At 41.6% G+C, this 14,053-nt stretch overlaps 1 protein-coding gene across 1 annotated transcript in view; it reads right to left on the bottom strand.

Moving 5' to 3' along the window:
* Positions 1 to 14,053, bottom strand: part of ERMP1 (endoplasmic reticulum metallopeptidase 1) — a 58,140-nt gene that overhangs the window by 26,317 nt on the left and 17,770 nt on the right. Inside the window, exons 4-7 of the mRNA XM_089678137.1 lie at positions 10,928 to 11,033; positions 5,040 to 5,186; positions 2,213 to 2,305; positions 1,014 to 1,226 (exon numbers count right to left, since the gene is read on the bottom strand). Of these exons, the coding sequence (XP_089534263.1) occupies positions 1,014 to 1,226; positions 2,213 to 2,305; positions 5,040 to 5,186; positions 10,928 to 11,033 (559 nt within the window). The remainder of the gene's footprint in view (positions 1 to 1,013; positions 1,227 to 2,212; positions 2,306 to 5,039; positions 5,187 to 10,927; positions 11,034 to 14,053) is intronic.

Raw genomic sequence — 14,053 nt, 5'->3', positions numbered from 1 at the left:
TGATCGGCTTCTCAAAAGCAAGGAAGGCCAGAGACTGATCAAAATTTTGATCAGTGTATGGCGAGCTTAAGTGTGGCTCTAAATTTCTACCATAAAGACACTGTAAATTTTACAGCTCACCCTAATAAATACAGACGATCCAAACAGCGGATATGAAAATAAAATTACAATGTTATTAAAGTGGAATATCAGTTTCTACCCAAGCAGACTTTAAACTGTCCCCTCCTAACACCTATGCTAACTAACTAGCGTAACAAAGATGTAAATACTTACCTAATTTTCAGGCTTCTCTGGTTCGGTCATCTGATCCGGCTCCCTTGTGTCAGCCAGCACAGTTTCAAAAGACAGGAGAGAGCGCCAATTATGGATAGGCCACTGAAGCCTATGGGTGATGTCTCTGACCAGGCTTTACTAGCCATTGTCGGAGCACTCTCTCCTCTGCCTTGCAGCTGCTGCTGGCTGATACAGGGGAGACCATGTGACTGGACTGGAGCAGTCTGAAAATAGCAAAGTACGAAATGGTATCAAAAAGTTTTGAGATTAGTTTTGTAACACACCAACAGATGGCAGCACAAGGCTGCATGCACAGTCACAGGGAGCACTGACCTTCATAAGTCAGTGTACCAAAAGACATAGTCCTGTGTACATCAGGAGTTTTGCAACTGCTGCTATTCTGACCACGTACATTACCAAGTCTGCCATTTCCTCACGGACAGCAAGTTAGAACAAAAAGCAAATGTGAAATTCTGCATGAAACTGGGCAAATCTGCCACAGAAACGTTTGACATGATTTGGTAAGTTTACGGACATGCTGCAATGAGTCGTTTGAGGTTTTTGGAGTGGCACGCGAGCTTCAAGAGCAGAAGAACATCACTGGAAGACGACGAGAGATCAGGAAGACCTTCAGTGAGCTGAACAGGCTTTAGGAGGGGGGCAGTTTTAAGGCTCGTTAGGTGTAAGCTGGGATTCTACTTTGAGGTTTTTAACCATTACTGATACATACAATAGCTTACCTGCTCTCTTGTATTTAATGGTGTTTTTGCTTAAATAAAACAAAGTAACTGTGCCAATGATGTAATTTACGATGGTACCAATGCGAGCTGGATAGCACAGAACAAAGAAGCCGCACACATCAAAGAAAACCAAGTTCCCATGACGATATTCTGAGGCGTCAGCAAGAAGATGTGAAGATGCCAAGTATTTCAATACCCCCATTATATTGTCACCTGGGTGAAAAAATATTTACATTAAAATAGAATACATACAATGTGTACAGTATGGAAAATGATAAATGTATGAGACTCTTTCGAGTTTGCTTTCTATGCTTATTTCTTCATATAGTAATATTTTATGCAAAGTCTCTGCTGTACGTCCTTTGTACCCAAAGGCTATGTTGCACCTGAATCCACAGTCAAACTCTGCTACATTCACAGTCCACTGTTGCACCAACTGTCTCGGTTGCACTTTGGCTGCACCTACAGCTTCCCTTATGCCCCTGACAACACCATTTTTTGATACAGCTATGCAGGTACCTATGTCAGGTACCTATGTCCCCTAGCAGATGGAAGCACAGGAAACATCAATGTACTATGAAAATGTTCCTTGTGCTCTTCTCCTCTAGCAAGTTAGCCAGCCCTGCAGTCTTCAGTGCCAAAAAGATGTTACAAAAAAACTGTAGCTGCTGACTTTTAAAAAACAGCCACTTACCTGTCTCTCGGTCCCGCAGTGTGTCCCCCGCAGCTCGTTTCACCGGCCATCCTGTATTCCAGGAGGCCGGCATCTTCAGTGTGGGCACCAGGCTGTGATAGCTTGCGGCTTAACAGCCAGGTACCCACTGCGCATGCTTGAGTAGCGTTGCGCTTCGTGAATGGTCCTGTAGTCTTCTGGGACCTGTTGTCACGTGTCCCAAAAGAGGGAGGACACCTTCCGTTTCCGATCGCCTAGAAGTGGGAGCACCCCCCCCCCCCCCCGCTCCATAAAGGTGCCAATCCTTAATAGGGAGCAGGGAAGCAGTCCTTAAAGCGGAACTTCCCCTTTAGGGTGGAGCTCCACTTTAAGATATATGCATAGAGTTTCCCTTGTCAAGGATTTCCTAGTCAGCCGATATAGCTTGTATTGAATTTTTTTTTTCTTGCACAGAAGGAACAGTGTTTTTCTGCCATTCCATTATGTCTCATTTGCAGCAATAATTTAGACAAAGATTAATACCAACCTGCTCTTTGGATGGAGTCTGTGTGAATTCTATCTGCGGTGTCATATTTTGTATGGTAAATGTAACCATTCTCAATGAAGGCCAGGTCAATACCTAAATAACAACAGGGATTACTGTGGTTCAAAAATAGGTAAACACAGCAAAAAAACATCTCAGGGCAGTTAAAATTTGATTTGTTAATGCTAAGCAAATTAAAAACGAGACAACTTAAGCATGCTGTACACCTTTCAGACATACCAAAAACAAGAACATCCTAGTCATTGGAATTTAAATGTGTTGGCTGTGTACATTCATATTCATCCACTTCTCAACAGGGCAAACTTCATAAAACACAATGAGGGTCACCATCAAATTGCAGAATCACGTTACAAATCCATACATACAACATTGTGCACAAGAATACAAGAAACAAGCATTTATGTGGACAAGCTTTTAAAAACCGTCACAGCAGTTAAATGTGGGTAACCTAAAGTTAAAATCTAGATGGACACAAATATACACACACACACGCATATACATAAAGTGGGTATAGAAAAGAATTGCCACCCCTCCCCCCTTAAAATAATCACATTGTTGTTTTGCAGTCTGAAATGAAGACAGACACTGTTTTTGTTTTATCCAGCTGGATTTATTCAGTGCAACTTACAACATCCAAGTGAAAGATAGAAACACCAACATGTCAAACAAAACAAAACGTCAAAAACAGAAACACGGAGTTGTAAAAAGGATCACCCCTTGTGTCAGTACTTTGTTGAACCACCTTTTCCTTTAATTACAACTTTAGTCTGTTGGGATATGTCTCTACTAACTTTGCAAAATTTGCCAACTCTTCTTTGCAGAACTGCTCAAGATTTGAAAATGCTATGCATTTGAAATGCTACAGGAGAGCTCTTTTCATGTTGAGCTAATCAAGAAGACCACAGCTGAACGTCAAATGGCTGTGTGTGCCATTGAGAAGGTGGTTAGCTATACCTGGTTTAGTTTACAAGTTTTAGAAGGGAGGGGGATCCTTTTTCCAACTCCGTTATTCTGTTTTTTATTTTTTTCCTGACATGTTGGTGTTATATTCACACTTGGATGTTGACAATTGCACTGAGTAAATACAGCTGGATAAAACAAAACTGCGTCTGTCTTCATTTCAGGCTGCAAAGCAAAAAATGTGATTTTAAAGGGGGGTGATTATTTTCTATACGTGCAACTCAAATTGGCACTCAGTTTGTATGCCCCCACATGCTTGTATGCATGCCTGACAACGTCGGGGCATGCTCCTAATGAGACAACAGATGGTGTCCTGGGGAACTTCGTCCCAGATCTGTACCACTGAGCTCCTGGACAGTCTGAGGTGCAACCTGGCGGTGTCTGATGGACCAAAACAGAATATCCCAGAGGTGTTTTATTGGATTTAGGTCATGCAAGCGTGGGGGCCATTCAATGGTGTCAATTCCTTCATCCTCCAGGAACTGCCTGCATACTCTCGCCACATGAGGCCATGCATTGTAATGCCCCAGGAGGAACCAAAGAACCACTGCACCAGTGTAGAGTCTGACAATGAGTCCAACGATTTCATCCCAATACCTAATGGCAGTCAGGGTGCCATTGTCCAGTCTGTAGAGGTCCGTGTGTCCCTCCATGGATATGTCTCCCTAAACCATCACTGACCCACCACCAAAATGGTCATGCTGAACGATGCTGCAGGCAGCATAATATTCTCCACGGCTTCTCCAGACGTTGTCACATCTGTCACATGTGCTTAGGGTGAACCTGCTCTCATCTGTAAAAAGCACAGGGTTCCAGTGACAGACCTGCCATTTCTGGTGTTCAATTACAAATGCCAATCAAGCTCTATGGTGCCGCGCAGTGAGCACAGGGCCCACTAGAGGACGTCGGGCCCTCAGGCCACCCTCATGAAGTCTGTTTGGTCAGAGACATTCACACCAGTGGTCTGCTGGAGGTCATTTTGTAGGGCTCTGGCAGTGCTCATCCTGTTCCTCCTTGCAGAAAGGAGCAGATACCGGTCCTGCTGATGGGTTAAGGACCTGCTAGGGCCCTGTCAAGCTCTTAACTGCCTGTCTCCTGGAATCTCCTCCATGCTCTTGAGACTGTGCTGGGAGACACAACAAACCTTCTGGCAATGGCACATATTGATGTGCCATCCTGGAGGAGTTGGACTGCCTGTGCAACCTCTGTAGGGTCCAAGAATTGCCTCATGCTACCAGTAGTGACACTGACCCTAACCAAATGCAAAACTAGTGAAAAAAACAGTCAAAAATGTTTTTTTTAGTGGCCCCCCCCACCTGTAATACCATTCCTGTTTTGGGGGTCATCTCACTGTTGCCCATCTAGTGCACCTGTTAATTTCATGGACACCAAAGCAGCTAAAACTGAATGACAACCCCCTCTGCTACTTAACTGACCAGATCAACATCCCAGTAGTTTAACTGACTTGATGCTATACCCTGATTAAAAGGTGTAGGTGTGTGTTTTACACACACACACACACACACGCACACACACACAGTTTGGCTCGTTACTCCCCATTTAAGATAAAGAACGAAGCAACCTTCCAAGATTCCCTTCATCCCTCTCAGTACATCTGACAACAAAACAAACATGCAAGACAAAATGCACCTAGGCTGTCCTTCAGTCACACCAATATAAAACAAAGGTCTATTTCACAACAGAGAGATCTGGAAAATATATTATAAACAAAATAAAAAAAAAAAAAAAAAGGAGAAGGGGTAAGAAAATTTGTAAATAAAAAAGTTCATAATCCAGAAAAAGTATAGAAGGTACAGAAAATATTATTAGCTATAATATTAAGACAAACCTGGAATATGGCCAAAGTCTCTGTAAATGCGGAAATCTGTATCTGAAGGGATAACACCACTCTGGAATATCTCTTGGGCCACCACTGAAGCAAAAGGGTGGACAGCAGCCTCTGCATATGCTTGTACAAGCCATGGGTTTTCAGGGCCTGTCAAAACCATTATAAAAAGAACACACAACTATAGATAAGCCAGTTACTAAGAATAATATCCATACTCCGGTATTTGAGATGGTATTAAACCCAAAAACAAACATTTATTATATTGCAGCTTACCAATTCTTACACGTGATAACTGCATTTGCTTCCTTTTTTAGGCTCTCTTCTACTTTCATCTGGTGATACACCCAGCAACTCTTCTGTTAATTTAAGGGCTCGTTCACACTTGACTGTTTTACCAACGCCCCTATAGCGTTTGGTAAGCATTGGTCCGGCGTTTGCGGAGCGGTTTTTAACTCTCGGCAAACGTTCCGCAAACGCGGTTTAGCGGCGGTTGCTAGAGTTTGTCGAGCGTTAAAACGCTCCGCAAACAGCTATAATGAAGTATAAATGGTGTTACTGCTCCACAAACACCCCCCAACTGCATCGCAACCGCGCCTCAAATGCCGGCTGGGCATTTGCGGAGCGGCACCATAGACTAGAATAGGAGGCTTCAACGCCTCCTGACTCAACCAGAGGCGTCCGTTTTGCCACGACGCTAACGCTCCCGTTAGAACAGCACCATGTGCTGCAATGTGCAGAATTGTCAGAGGCGTTTGGGAAGCGGTAAAAACGCTTCCCAAACACCTCTCTGCCGCCTGCACACAACACTAGTGTGAACGTGGCCTAAAGCACAAACTCTCCAGCAGAATAGTTTACATGGATGAGAGAAATCACTTAACACTGACAGGGGTGAAAATAATCATCAGCTTTTATTTATTAATGCAAAACCTTTCCAAAAAGGAAAAACAAACTGTTTGCTGTAACTGATTATAAAGTGTGAGGTGGAGTTTGGTTTCAATTTGTTTAGTGTATATAAATCTGCAATTAATCTGCATCTACATTTAACATTCCACTACCCCAGATTGACAATGCTGCTCTCTGCTGTGCCTCCTGTGCTCATTTAGTGTTGTGTCTCACCAGTACAGGAGGAGTGTTACTGGCTAGATCACCAGGAGAAAACAGAGGGCAAAAAGCCAAAGAAAAGAAAACTGGTATAGCCACCACATATAATGACTGGTAAGCTGCAAAATATAACATTTTTGGTTTAAAGTGTTACTAAACCTACAACAGTAAAATCAGTCTGTATATGCAGTAAATCATGCTTGTTATACTCACTGTGGAACCTAAGGGGTTAATCCTCTGCACTGTGTAAAAAGGCTGATCGATCCTTTCTTCTCTGTTCCTCCCCTTTTTCAAGTGACCACCTTTTATCTCCAGACTGAACCGTAGGCATACACATGCTCAGTTTGGTGTGTATTGCTAGAAAGGTTTTATTTTTTTCTTGGAAAAGTGCATGTGATTAGCACAGGGCCAATCAGCACTGTCCAAACAGTGGTCAAGGGATTTCCATCCTCCTAGAGCAGAAAGGAAACTCCTCCTACAAGCTTTAGCTAGTGGCGAGCTGGACACAGATAGAAGTCACAAGACTGCTCTAACTGCTGATGAGAAAGTATTTAGCAGTTTATAATTACTAAAATAATTGCACTTCCATGTTCTGTGTACTGTGGGAGACTGGATATAGTGAATGCAGGGTCCTGGGTCTAGTAACACTTTAATCGATGGTGAAGCATGGTGGTGGAAGCATCATGCTGTGGGGATGTTTTCAGCGGCAGGAACTGGGAGACTATTCAGGATCGAAGGAAAGATGAATGCAGCAATGTACAGAGACATCCTTGATGAAAACCTGTTCCAGAGCTCTCTGGACCTTAGACTGGGGCGATGGTTCATCTTTCAACAGGACAACGACCCTAAGCACACAACCCATATAACAAAGGAGTGGCTACGGGCCAACTCTGCGATTGTCCTGGAGTGGCCCAGCCAGAGCCCAGACTTGAACCCAATTGAACATCTCTGGAGAGATCTGAAAATGGCTGTGCACCGACACTCCCCATCCAACCTGATGGAGCTTGAGAGGTACTGCAAAGAATGGGAGAAATTTCCCAAGAATAGGTGTGTCAAGCTTGTAGCATCATACTCAGAATGACTTGAGGCTAAAAGGTGCTTCAACAAAGTATTGAGCAAAGGCTGTACATGTGGATTGTTTTTTATTTTTAATAAATTGCAAAGATTTCAAAACGAACTTCTTTCACAATAAGTTGGAATTGGAATAAGGCTGTAACATAACAAAATGTGGCAAAAGTTAAGATCTGCAAATACTTTCTGGATGCAGTTGTGTTCAAAATAATAGTCAGACATCACTAACCTGATCAATCACTGTTTTTGGTAGAAATGATATTTCTACATGGCAAATAATTTACTAGCAGGTGTAGTAGAGTAATAGAAATCCAACAGACCCAACAGTCATGACATGCATGCTGCTGATTCTGTGTAATTGAATCACTAATTGAAAGGGGCATGTTCAAAATAATAGCAGTGTGGAGTTCTATTAGTGAGGTCATTCATTCTTTGAAAAACAGGTGGCAATTATTGCCCTTATTTAAGGAAGGCAGCAAATGTTGTACATGCTGGTTACAGTGCATTTCTCTCTGAAATTCTGAGGAAAATGGGTCGTTCCAGACATTGTTAAGAAGAACAGCGTACCTTGATTAAAAAGTTGGTTGGAGAGGGGAAAACATATAAAGAAGTGCAGAAAATGATAGGCTGCTCAGCTAAAATGATGGCAAATGCTTTAAAATGGCAACCAAAACCTGAAAGACGTGGAAGAAAGCTAAAAACTACCATTCGAATGGATAGAAGAATAGCCAAAATGGCAAGGACTCAGCCAACAATCAGCTCCAGGAAGATCAAAGAAGGTCTAAAGTTACCTGTGAGTACTGTTACAATTAGAAGACGCCTATGTGAAGCCAAGCTATCTGCAAGAAGCCCCCGCAAAGTCCCACTGTTGAAAAAAAGGCATGTGCTGAAGAGGTTACAATTTGCCAAAGAGCACATTGACTGGCCTAAAGAGAAATGGCGCAACATTTTGTGGACTGATGAAAGTAAGATTGTTCTTTTTGGGTCTAGTGGCCGGAGACAGTTTGTCAGACGACCCCCAAACACTGAATTCAAGCCACAGTATACTGTGAAGACAGTGAAGCATGGTTGCGCAAGCATCATGATATGGGGATGTTTCTCAAACTACGGTGTTGGGCCTATTTATCGCATACCAGGGATCATGGATCAGTTTGAATACATCAGAATACACACCAGTAAACGTGCAACATCTTGGTTCCAGACCAACAAGATTGACGTTATGGAGTGGCCAGCCCAATCCCCGGATCTTAATCCAATAGAAAGCTTGTGGGGTGACATCAAAAATGCAGTTTCTGAGGCAAAACCAAGAAATATAGAAGAACTGTGAAATGTAGTCCAATCATCCTGGGCTGGAATACCTGTTCACAGGTGCCAGAAATTGGTTGACTCCATACAACACAGATGTACAGCAGTTCTCAGAAACAGTGCTTATACAACTAAATATTCATTAAGTGATTCAAAGGAAAGCAAAATCTTCAAACATTTTTCAGTTTATATAGTGAATGTTTGAGTTTGTAAAGAAGAATACAAACACTGCTATTTTTTTGAACAATCTAATATTCACTTTTCTTCAATTTTTGTAGAGGAACAACAAAAATGTGATACATTTTTCTTCATGTTTTGATTTGGAATAGAATGTGTAGTGTTCCCAATGCATTTGTGTGTATGGAAATAAAAGCTATTAGAAGGATTTTGATTTTTGATTTACTTTTTTCAACACACTGCTATTATTTTGAACACAACTATACACACATATACATACACACAAAAGTAATTACACTCCTCACATTTTTTTCAATATTTTATTATATCTTTTCATGCGACAACACTGAATAAATGACACTTTGCTACAATGTGACGTAGTGAGTGTACAGCTTGTCTAACAGTGTAAATTTGCTGTCCCCTCAAAATAACAACGCACAGCCATTAATGTCTAAGCCGCTGAAAACAAAAGTGAGTACACCCCTAAGTGAACATGTCCAAATTGGGCCCAATTAGCCATTTTCCCTTTCCAGTGTCATGTGACCTGTCAGTGTTAAAAGGTCTTAAGTGTGAATGGGGAGCAGGTGTGTTAAATTTGGTGTTATCGCTCTCACACCCTCATGGTCACTGGAAGTTCAACATGGCACCTCATGACAAGGAACTCTCTGAGGATATGAAAAAAAGAATTGCTGCTCTACATAAAGATGGCCTAGGCTATAAGAAGATTGCCAAGACCCTGAAATTGAGTTGCAGCACGGTGGCAAAGACCATACAGTGGTTTAACAGGACAGGTTCCACTCAGAACAGGCCTCGCTATGGTCAACCAAAGGAGATGAGTGCACTTGCTCAGAGTCATATCCAGAGGCTGTCTTTGGGAAATAGACGTATGAGTGCTGCCAGCATTTCTGCAGAGGTTGAAGGGGTGGGGAGGGTGTCAGCCTGTCAGTGCTCAGACCATACGCTACACACTGTATCAAATTGGTCTGCATGGCTGTCTTCCCAGAAGGAAGTGTCTTCTACAGATGATGCACAGGATAAGGATTACTGGAACCATGTCCTGTGGTATGATGAGACCAAGATAAACTTATTTGGTTCAGATGGTGTCAAGCATGTGGTGGAAACCAGGTGAGGAGTACAAAGACAAGTGTGTTTTGCCTACAGTCAAGCATGGTGGTGGAAGTGTCATGGTCTGGGGCTGCATGAGTGCTGCCGGCACTGGGGAGCTACAGTTCATTGAGGGAATCATGCTGAAGCAGAGCATGATCCCCTCTCTTCAGAGACTGGGCGGCAGGGCAGTATTCCAACATGATAACGACCCCAAACACACCTCCAAGATGACCACTGCCTTGCTAAAGAAGCTGAAGGTAAAGGTGATGGACTGGCCAAGCATGTCTCCAGACCTAAAAACTCTATTGAACATCTGTGGGGCATCCTCAAACGGGTGGTGGAGGAGCGCAAGGTCTCTAATATCCACCAGCTCTGTGATATCGTCGTGGAGGAGTGGAAGATGACTCCAGTGGAAACCTGTGAAGCTCTGGTGAACTCCATGCCCAAGAGGGTTAAGGCAGTGCTGGAAAATAATGGTGATCACACAAAATATTGACACTTTGGGCCCAATTTTGACATGTTCACTTAGGAGTGTACTCATTTTTGTTGTACAAGCTGTACACTCACTACTTTACATTGTAGTAAAGTGTCATTTCCTCAGTGTTGTCACATGAAAAGATAGAATAAAATATTTACAAAAATGTGAGGGGTGTACTCACTTCTGGGAGATACTGTAGATATATATACATACATATATATATATATATATATATATATACATATACACACACATATACATATACATATATACATATACACACATACACACATACATACACACACTCATACACTTACACATATATACATACACACACTGTTCATTAAACAATTTTCTCTTATATTAATAAGATCTTCAATAGTTTTAAGACAAAATGAAGTAGGACAAACATTTCTGACTAACATACATACAGTATATTTCTTACTTGGTTGTGTAAAAATTCAACAGTGCACTCCTTCTGTTATACCTAGTGTCATGCACATATACCCAGATCAACATATAGGCTAATCAACCAAACCTGCCTTATATCTTAAATATTCAGATTATACTTTACTTAAATAAAGACAGATTTACAATTAAAATGGTCTAAAGACTAAGCAGTTTCACTGAAACATGGATGATTACATACCTGTCTGAAATACCAGCTCCTTTCCACCAACACCAGCAGCCTCCAAATTGATAAAAGCACGAACAAGCTTGGCCCATGGGTGTTGTGTAATGAAACCATGGCTACCCTGAGGAGGACACAAAGTACATATATTTTGCATTCATAGTGTATAATCTAAGCAAATGTATGTTTTCTGTTAGTGTAGGCATGCAGTGATACTTGCACATTTACTGAGAGAGCTCTGAAACTCACATACCAGCCATCATTAGGAAGCTTAAACTTTCCTACCCATACAATGGGTAGTTTCACTAAGAAATGTGAGGTGTGGGGGGTACAGGGCCACATGCTAACATCTCGTTGGAAGCTTGTGTTTCCATATAAACCAGTGTTTGTGCGCTCCCAGACACTCTGGAAAATAACTGGGTACCAGGTTTCTAAGTCCTAAAACAGCTGCATTTTTGTTAGTGGAAGACCCAGTTACCCTGGTTTTCCACCACCTTCCCAAAATCCACAAGTCGGGTGACTCAGCACAGGGTCACCCAATAATGACTGGAATTGGCTCACCCTGAGCGTTAGAAGAGTGGATCGATCTACAGCCACTAGTAATAAGATTCCAGGATACCTTAACAATACGGGTACACTTTTGTCAGTTATCAGATTTATGCTGAGCCACCATTATTTAAAGTGTTACTAAACCCACAACAGTGAAATCAGTCTGCATATGCTGTAAAGCATGCTTGTTATACTCACTGTGAAACCTAAGGGGTTATTCCTCTGCAATATGTAAAAATAATGTTTGTCCTGTCTTCTCTGATCCTCCCAGTCTTCCAGTGCACCCTTCTTATCTCCAGATAAGACATATCGTGTGGAGACACTGCACATGCTCAGTTTGGTGTGTATTGCTAAAGAGGTTTTTGTTTTTTGGGAGAGTGCATGTGATCACCACAGGGCCAATCAGCACTGTCCAGAGGTCAGGGGTTCTGCATCCTCCTAGAAAAAAAAACTCTTTCTACAAGCTTTAACCAGTGCTCGGCTGGACACTGATAGAAGTCACAAGACTGCTCTAACTGCTGATGAGAAAAGGCATTTAGCAGTTTATATTTAAAATAATTGCATTTCCATGTTCTGTGTACTGTGGGAGACCACATATAGTGAATGCAGGGTCCTGGGTTTAGTAACACTTTAAGGAAATACAGTTCCAACTCTGGGGAGCTTTAAGAATTTCTGTTCTTCGCACTTTGTTATCTCACAACTTCTTGTTTTGACAAATATTATTTGCACTTGTGTGGAACATAAATAGCTGCCAGGTTCATGGCAAACATCTATATCAAGTGGTGGGAGGAATCCTGTGTTTTTACCCATCAAAACCTGTTTAGCAACAATATACACTGGAATACCAGGTATATTGATGACCTGCTCTTATTGTGTGATGCCACGTGCAGCAATTTCTGCACTTGATGCAGACAATGGGTTAAAATGTACCTATGAGCATAATAGATATCAATTTTTTGGATGATACCTTAGAGGGAAACTCTGACAGGTGAGATCATTACTAGAACGTACTAGGACCGTAAAATATTTGCTAAGCTAATAGTCATCATAAGCACACTATTAAATCTAGCGCCATAGAAGAGTTCACTTAACTTGGAAATTGCTCTACAAAAGATACTTTCCATACAGACTGTAATATCATGAAGAGACTCAAACAGAGGGGATACCTAATTTGACGTATACATGGGGCTCAGATATCACATCTGCCACACGGAGGTCTGATTTATTGTATAATCAGATGATTGTGTAATGAGAGATTCTGTAAACAATCATAAATGAAGGAGTGGGAGCCAATGGGTTACCTTTGTGACTACTTTTTTAAAGGAATATGACCAAATTACTATAAAATACAAACTACTTCACTCTGTTCTGAGCAATGTATGCAGTTTTTCTAGACCACAAAGCTCCAACCCTAGGTTCTATACTCTCCTCTAGTTATTTAAGTTCAAAGGATAGCTCTAAAACTTGGTTGTCTAATCCAGGATCTTATCAGTGTGGAACGAATACATGTAGATATTGTCATTTATATGTGATCAGCAAAACTATCAATTCATTTGCTACTGGAGTTTTAATAGCAGACATTATTTTTGTGGTTCTAATTATATAATTTGTTAGAAACAGTGCAAAACATGCACCTTTCAACATGTGGGGTGCACTACACCCCACATAAAATCATATTGGTGAACAGTGTTGCAATGCCACCAACTTTAATGCAAAACAAATGGGGGGAATCGGTATCAGAATCATCTTGGATGTGAGGTGTGGTCAATTTATAACTTGCCAAAAGACCTTAATTTGTAAATTAACCGCTTCCGCACAACCCTATAGCAGAAATACTGCTACAGGGCGGCACGGGTGCGCAAAATCATATATATATATATATATATATATATATATATATATATATACACACACACACACACACACATACACACACATAATTTTGCAGTGTCAGGTAGGGGGTGCCCCGTGCGCTGCTATTCGCCGCCTAGGCTGTCCATCACCGAGTCCCAGCCGGTAATTTACGCGCAGGCACCTGGCAATCTCCGAGGATTTCTGACAGGGGAGAGACCTGTATGTAAACGATACAGATCTCTCCAGTCAGCTCCTGCACACTGCTTTGTATGGCTTTGCATAGCAGAGCCATACAAAGCAGTGTGCTTACAGTGAAACACAGCCTCATAGTACAACAGCATACAGTTAACCCTTTGATTGCCCCACGTTAACTCCTTCCTGCCCAGTGCCATTAGTACAGAGTCAGTGCTTTTTATTAGTACTGATCATTGTATTGGTGTCACTGAGGATGTTAGTGACACCAAGTCAGTTCCCCCCAGTTTCAGAATGCCGCTGCAATCCTGCTATAAGTTGCTGATCGCCGCCATTACTAGTAAAAAAAAAAACCTCAAAATTCCAGTATATATACTGCCACTTGTAACTGCTATAACTTTCTCATAAACTAATTAATTTACACATATTGTTTTTTTTTTTTAGCAAAAGGCATGTAGCAGAATACATTTTGGCATAAATTTATGCTGAAATTTGTTTTACATTTTTTTACTGGACATGTTTAAATAGCAAAAAGTCAATAATAGTTTT

The sequence above is a fragment of the Staurois parvus genome, unplaced genomic scaffold (genome assembly GCF_062004578.1).
Source record: "Staurois parvus isolate SC_StPar_1 unplaced genomic scaffold, SC_StPar_1.0 ptg000198l, whole genome shotgun sequence".
In the NCBI taxonomy this organism is placed as follows: domain Eukaryota; kingdom Metazoa; phylum Chordata; class Amphibia; order Anura; family Ranidae; genus Staurois; species Staurois parvus.
This window is presented reverse-complemented; position numbering and strand designations above follow the sequence as displayed.